This window comes from Salvelinus sp. IW2-2015, unplaced genomic scaffold, assembly GCF_002910315.2.
Source record: "Salvelinus sp. IW2-2015 unplaced genomic scaffold, ASM291031v2 Un_scaffold2617, whole genome shotgun sequence".
NCBI classification, from domain to species: Eukaryota; Metazoa; Chordata; class Actinopteri; order Salmoniformes; family Salmonidae; genus Salvelinus; species Salvelinus sp. IW2-2015.
In genome coordinates this window covers 48,217-56,049 of record NW_019943925.1, presented here as the reverse complement: position 1 = coordinate 56,049, position 7,833 = coordinate 48,217, and the positions used below count along the sequence as shown (strand labels likewise).

Below are 7,833 nucleotides of genomic sequence, written 5' to 3'. Positions count from 1 at the left end.
TCTTTAACAAGGGTAGGGCATACCCCCACAATCCCCCTGAATTCAAGCCCTGGTTATAGGATGTCTATGGTAAAGTCATCATGCAGACATACAGGTATCTATATGGTAGCTTCTCTAGCTAACAGGGATGGACACTCACCTGGGTGTCAACAGGTCACTCAGGTCAACCCTGGTACTGTAAGAGATATTATAGTAGAATGCATCCCCCAAACTACTCCCCCGGGCCTCCCATCCGAGCCTGGTTCCTCTCTAGGGTGTTTCTCCTTCTAGGGTGTTTCTCCTTCTAGGGTGTTTCTCCTTCTAGGGTGTTTCTCCTTCTAGGGTGTTATCCCTTCTAGTGTTTTTCCTTCTAGGGTGTTTTTCCTTCTAGGGTGTTTTTCCTTCTAGGGTGTTTTTCCTTCTAGGGTGTTTTTCCTTCTAGGGTGTTTTTCCTTCTAGGGTGTTATCCCTTCTAGTGTTTTTCCTTCTGGGTGTTTCTCCTTCTAGGGGGTATTTCCTTCTAGGGTGTTTTTCCTTCTAGGGTTTTTCCTTCTAGGGTGTAGGGTGTTTTTCCTTCTAGGGTGTTTTTCCTTCTAGGGTGTTTCTCCTTCTAGGGTGTTTCTCCTTCTAGGGTGTTTCTCCTTCTAGGGTGTTTTTCCTCTCTAGGGTGTTTTTCCTCTCTAGGGTTTTTCCTTCTAGGGTGTAGGGTGTTTTTCCTTCTAGGGTGTTTTACTGCTTCTAATTCTGCTTGCTAAACACTTTGTGAAACTGAGATGTATTAGAGGCAGGGTAGCCTAGTGGTTAGAGCGTTGGACTAGTAACGGAAATGTTGCAAGATCGAATCCCTGAGCTGACAAAGTAAAAATCTCTTGTTCTGCCCCTGAACAAGGCAGTTAACTCACTGTTCCTAGGCCGTCATTGAAAATAAGAATTTGTTCTTAACTGACTTGGCTAGATAATAAATAAAGATTTTTTTTAAATTATACATTGATTTGATTTTTATTTGGGTTTTATCCAGCCTTTTTATTATGACTTTATTTTCTATATGGCTTTAAAGGCATATAGACAATAATATAAATATTTCATTTTGAAGAAAAACATTATTTTTCATTTAAGTGAAGCAACAGTTTTTCACTATGGCAGATACAGTATATCTTACACATCATATCAATCAAAAACAAGTCAAATAGAGATATAAATAAATAGTAACACTTCATGATGATTGGCCCGGCACCACAGCTCTCTGGGCTCCTCTTTTACTAAGCAGCTTCTTGGCCGATTCCTTAAACTCCTCTGTCTTCAGAACATATATGATGGGGTTTAGCATGGGTGGCAGCACCAAGGTCAGGGAGAGGTTGATGATCCGGGCGTTGGTTGGTATGATTGAGTGAAGGAAGTATGTAAAATGAATAGGCAGGTAGAATATGGCTACGAGTATCAGGTGTGAGGTACACGTCTTCAAGGCTCTGACTCTGAGAGAGGGAGAGAGAGAGAAGGAGAGAGAGAGGGAGAGAGAAAATTAGAGAAGGAGAGAGAGGGAGAGAGAAGTAGAGAGAGGGAAAGCAAAAGAAGGAGAGAGGGAAGGAAAGAGGGAGAGAGAGAGGGGGAGAGAGAGAGGGAGAGAGAGAGGGGGAGAGACAGAGAGACACAGAGAGAAAGAAAGAGAGAGAGATAGAGAAAAGGACAAAAGTGTCAGTACAGTATCTATCTGGATAGATAGTCATCATCTATCCAGTTCAATGACATTCTCAGTATTTCCAGCATTTATCACTAGAACAACATACACTATATATACAAAGGTATATGGACACCCCTTCAAATAAGTGGATGCGGCTATTTCAGCCACACCCAGGTGTATAAAAGTGTATAAAATAGAGCACACAGCCATGCAATCTCCATGGACAAGCATTGGCGATAGAATGGACTTAATTAAGAGATCAGTGACTTTCAATTTGGCACTGTCATAGGATGCTATCTTTCCAACCAGTCAGTTTGTAAAATTTATGCCCTGCTAGAGCTGCTCCGGTCAACTGTAAGTGCTGTTATTGGAGATTGGCAATGTCTAGGAGCAAGAACGGCTCAGCCACAAAGTGGTAGGCAACACAAGCTCACAGAACGGGACTGCCGAGTAATGAAGCACGTAAAAATCGTCTGTCCTCACTACTGGGTTTCAAACTGCCTCTGGGAGTAATTAACTGTTCTTCGGGAGCTTCATGAAATGGGTTTCCATGGCTAATCAACCGCAAACAAGCCTATGCTCACTGTGATCAATGCCAAGTTGTCACGTTCTGACCTTAGTTTCTTTTTTATGTCACTAATTTGGTTTGGTCAGGGCGTGAGTTGGGGTGGGCATTCTATGTTTTGTATTTCTGTGTTTGGCCTGGTATGGATCCCAATCAGAGGCAGCTGTCAATCGTTGTCTCTGATTGAGAACCATACTTAGGTAGCCTGTTACCACCTGTGTTTGTGGGTAGTTGTTTCCTGTTTTGTGTTTCACCATTCGGGACTGTTTCGATTTTCGTTGTGATTTCACTTTGTTATTTTTGTGTTCTGTTCTAATAAAGTAACATGGACACTTACCACGCTGCGTTTTGGTCCGATCTTTCATATTCCTCATCAGAAGAGGAAGACAATCGTTACAGAACTACCCACCANAATTGGAGGTGTACCTGTGGATGTATTTCAAGGCCTACCTTCAAACTCAGTGCCTCTTTGCTTGACATCATGGGAAAATCAAAAGAAATCAGCCAAGACCTCAGAAAAACTATTGTAGACCTCCACAAGTCTGGTTCATCCTTGGGAGCAATTTTCAAACGCCTGAAGGTACCATGTTCATCTGTACAAACAATAGTACGCAAGTATAAACATCGTGGGACCACGTAGCCATCATACCGCTCAGGAAGGAGATGCGTTCTGTCTCCTAGAGATGAACTTACTTTGGTGCGAAAATTGCATATCAATCCCAGAACAACAGCAGAGGACCATGTGAAGATGCTGGAGGAAACAGGTACAAAAGTATCTAAATCCACAGTAAAACGAGCCCTATATCAACATAACCTGAAAGGCCACTCAGCAAGGAAGATGCAACTGCTCCAAAACCGCCATAATTAAGACAGACTACTGTTTGCACATGGGTACAAATATCCTACTTTTTGGAGAAATGTCCTCTGGTCTGATGAAACAAAAATGGAACTGTTTGGCCATAATGACCATCGTTCTGTTTGGAGGAAAAAGGGGGAGCCTTGCAAGCCGAAGAACACCATCCCAAAAGTGAAGCACGGGGTTGGCAGCATCATGTTGTGGGGGTGCTTTGGTGCAGGAGGGACTGGTGCAGTTCACGAAATAGATAGCATCATGAGGCAGGAAAATTATGTGGATATATTGAAGCAACAGCTCAAGACATCAGTCAGGAAGTTAAAGCTTGGCCGCAAATGGGTCTTCCAAATGGACAATGACCCCAAGCATACTTCCAAAGTTGTGGCAAAATGGCTTAAGGACAACAAAGTCAAGGTATTGGAGTGGCCATCACAAAGTCCTGACCTCAATCCCATAGACAATTTTTGGGCAGAACTGAAAAAGCGTGTGCGAGCAAGGAGGCCTACAAACCTGACTCAGTTACACCAGCTCTGTCAGGAGGAATGGGCCAAAATTCACCCAACTTACTGTGGGAAGCTTCTGGAAGGCTACCCGAAATGTTTGACCCAAGTTAAACAATTTAAAGGCAATGCTACCAAATACAAATTGAGTGCATGTAAACTTCTGACCCACTGGGAATGTGATGAAAGAAATAAAAGCTGAAATAAATCATTCTCTCTACTATTATTCATAGACATTTCACATTCTTAAAATAAAGTGGTGATCCTACCTGACCTAAGACAGGGAATTTTTACTATGATTAAATGTCAGGAATTGTGAAAAACTAAGATTAAATGTATTTGGCGAAGGTGTATGTAAACTTCCGACTTCAACTGTATATACTGTACAAAGGTATGTGGACACCCCTCAAATTAGTGGATTCGGCTATTTCAGCCACACCCATTGCTGACAGGTGTTTAAAATCGCGTACTCAGCCATTCAATCTCTATTGACAAGCATTGGCAATAAAATGGCCTTAATGAAGTGATCAATGACTTTCAATGTGGCACTGTTATAGGATGGTATCTTTCCAACAAGTCAGTTCATAAAATTTCTGCCCTGCTAGAGCTGCCCCGGTCAACTGTAAGTGCTGTTATTCTGAAATGGAAACGTCTAGGAGCAACAACGGCTCAGCCGCGAAGTGGTAGGCAACATAAGCTCACAGAACGGGACCACCGAATGCTGAAGCACGTAGCACGTAGAAATCGTCTCTCCTCGGGTTGCAACACTCACTACGGAGTTTAAAACTGCCTCTGGAAGCAACGTCAGCACAATAACTGTGTGTCGGGAGCTTCATGAAATGTGTTTCCTTGGCCGAGCAACCATACACAAGCCGAAGATCACCGTGCACACTGCCAAGTGTTGGCTGGAGTGGTGTAAAGCTCGCCGACACTGGACTCTGGAGCAGTGGAAACACGTTCTCTGGAGTGATGAATCACACTTCACCATCTGGCAGTCCGATGGACGAATCTGGGTTTGGTGGATGCCAGGAGAACACTACCTGCCCAAATACATAGTGCCAACTGTAAACTTTGGTGGAGGAGGAATAATGGTCTGGGGCTGTTTTTCATGGTTCGAGTGAGGCCTCTTAGTTCCAGTGAAGGGAAACCTTTACACTACATCATACAATGACATTCTAGACTCTGTGGTTCCAACTTTGTGGCAACAGTTTGGAGAATGCCCTTTCCTGTTTCAGCATGACAATGCCTCAGTGCACAAAGCGAGGTCCATACAGAAATGGTTTGTCGAGATCAGGTGTGGAAGAACTTGACTAGCTTGCACAGAGCACTGACCTCAACCCGATCRAACACCTTTGGGATGAATTGGAACGCCGACTGCAAGCCAGGCCTAATCGCCCATCATCAGTGGCCAACATCACTAATGCTCTTGTGGCTGAATGGAAGCCAGTCCCCGATAGATGTTCGTACAATGCCTTCCCAGAAGAGTGGAGGCTGTTATAGCAGCAAAGGGTGGACCAACTCCATATTCAGGATTGGTGTCCCGTTCACGGGACGGTTGAGCTAATGTAGGCTAATGCGATTAGCATGAGGTTGTAAGAAAAAAAAAGACAGACATATTTCAGAAAGGCAGAACGCTTAAATTCTTGTTAATCTAAATGCACTGTTCAATTTACAGTAGTTATTACAGTTATATAATACAATGCTATTTTTTTAGGAGAGTGCACAATTATGAACTTGGAAATTTATAAATAAACCAATTATGCACATTTGGGCACATTTCTTGATACAACATTTTGAATAAATATGCATGTTTTCACTAGATCACTCTAAAACTTTGCACATACAATGCTTCCATCTAGTGGCAAAGTCTAATTTGCACCTGGGTTAGAAATAGTCATTATGCCCTTTCCCTTGCATTTCAAAGATTATGGTACAAAAAAAACGGTTGGTTTTTCTTTATATAATCTTTTACCAGATCTAATGTGTTATATTCTCCTACATTGCTTTTACATTTCCACAAACTTTAAAGTGTTTCCTTTCAAATGGTATCAAGAATATGCATATCGTTGCTTCAGGGCCTGAGCTACAGGCAGTTCGATGTGGGTATGTCATTTAAGGCAAAAAATGAAAAACAGGGGCCGATCCTTATTAATGCCCATGATTTTAGAATGAGATGTCTGATGAGCAGGTGTCCACATACTTTTGGTCCTGTAGTGTATATCTGAGACAGCACAACAATCAGTATCAGAGCTATATGTTTAGGTATATAATCAAAATATCTGGCTAAATCTCTGACTCTGATCAGTATGACTTCTCACCTGTCCTGGGGCAGTGTGATGGTGAACAGGGCGTGTGTGATACAGATGTATGATGATACGATGAAGACCATGGGGAAATAGAGGACTATACTGGGGTTGAGATATGACATCACTATGTTAGGGACCACATCAGAACAGGGGGCCGCCAGACGGAACAGGGGACCGTGGTCACAGAAGTAGCTGTTGATCACCAGAGACCTACAATACAATACATCTTCATTGTTCACATGTTACAGTGATCAACTGCTAWYTTWTTYYYCCAGCACCCGGCCCGGGATTCAAACCGGTAACCTTTCGGCAACAGRTTCACCTCCTCAGCCACCTACCGGCAGAAGGAGAGTCGGGTGATGAGGCACACAGMCAGCAACACCATGAACACAGCAAATACCCAGGCAGCACCCGTCAGCTGGGACATGGACCTGTGAGTCACCATCATATGGTACCTACATGGACAGCGGAAAGAAGCTGTTAAYAAGGACTTTAGATGCAGTGTATTCATATATCAGTTYGAATTGTCAGTGAAAGCAGATACATTATTTATCACACAAGGGGCAATTATGAAGGCCTTTTGAATTGTATTTTATTAAACAATTTGATTTTATGTATTATCTGAGACCTGAGTGGGCAGCAGATGGCCACCAGTCTGTCGTAGGAGAGGATGGTGAGGTTGAAGGACTGCATGGTGAGGAAGAGGAAGATGAAGAAGAGGCTAGTGAGGCACTGGTTGTAGGAGATGAGTTGTCTGCTGAACAGGAACATATCCAGGACCTTGGGGACCATGGCAGTGCTGCCACACACGTCTGTGAAGGCCAGGTTGAACACAGCAATGTACTTGGGGCTGTAAGGTAAGATCCTGACTTGATTATCTCCATGGGGAAATGTTTGTATGTGCAATAGACAATTACAGAGAAGGTAAATATAWTCWATCAGTAGACAAAAAGTGCAGATCCTAAACATCTTTACACTGTCATCTGTAATGTGTAAGTTATCAACTACAGACCATCCAGCTGGACCTAATGGTGGTTTTCATTCAGAATCAACTACAGACCATCCAGCTGGACCTAATGGTGGTTTTCATTCAGAATCAACTATAGACCATCCAGCTGGACCTAATGGTGGTTTTCATTCAGAATCAACTATAGACCATCCAGCTGACCTAATGGTGGATTTCATTCAGAAACAACTATAGGCCATCCAGCTGGACCTAATGGTGGTTTTCATTCAGAAGCCTTATTGAGAGGCAGGCCGGTAACCAGGGATACAGTTGAAATCCCGAGCTGATGAGGGGAATCTAAAAGGAGTTAACTAGCAGTCAGAGCCCTTTGCTGCTTCAGCTTGTGTTGTTTCTGTTGTGGTTCATCTGGTTGTGTTCTGGGACTGCAAACATATAGTCCAATAAAGGTAGAATTATGCTGTATTATTACCACTGAGATAAAAGAGGACTGATTACCTGTGGAGACTGCTGTCCATGTAGATAACCATCATGACGAAAGTGTTGCCCACCTAGACCCAATACACACCACCACACACCACACACGCACACACACCACACACACAAACACACACACACCCACACACACACACACACACACACACACACACACACACACACACACAGGAGAAACATGAACCAAAATGAAAATACAGGTAAATTCATTTTTCACTTTTAATTTCTCACCCGTTGACTATATGTGGCGCTATAGGCCCCCAGTGGAAATTATACTACACCATACCAGGTTTTCTTAAGTTCAAAAAATATGTGCTTTCGATAGGAAAGTGAAACCTTTTCTAGCTTTTCAGGTGGATCAACTAGCTGACGATGGCGATACGTAACTCCCTGGACCAGAGCTAGTTAGTAACAGCCTGGAATACAGCTAGTTAGTATTAGCCTGGACCACAGCTAGATTGTAACAGCCTGGACCAGAGCTAGTTTGTAACAG

At 43.1% G+C, this 7,833-nt stretch overlaps 1 protein-coding gene across 1 annotated transcript in view; it reads right to left on the bottom strand.

Moving 5' to 3' along the window:
* Positions 1-1,165: 1,165 nt before the first annotated feature.
* The window catches only part of LOC112074393 (olfactory receptor 1f45-like), a 10,706-nt gene continuing 4,038 nt past the window's right edge, over positions 1,166-7,833 (bottom strand). The window contains exons 2-6 of the mRNA XM_024141577.2: positions 7,344-7,396; positions 6,510-6,731; positions 6,220-6,336; positions 5,894-6,091; positions 1,166-1,451 (exon numbers count right to left, since the gene is read on the bottom strand). Coding sequence (XP_023997345.1) covers positions 1,193-1,451; positions 5,894-6,091; positions 6,220-6,336; positions 6,510-6,731; positions 7,344-7,396 — 849 coding nt within the window. The 3' untranslated portion in view covers positions 1,166-1,192. The remainder of the gene's footprint in view (positions 1,452-5,893; positions 6,092-6,219; positions 6,337-6,509; positions 6,732-7,343; positions 7,397-7,833) is intronic.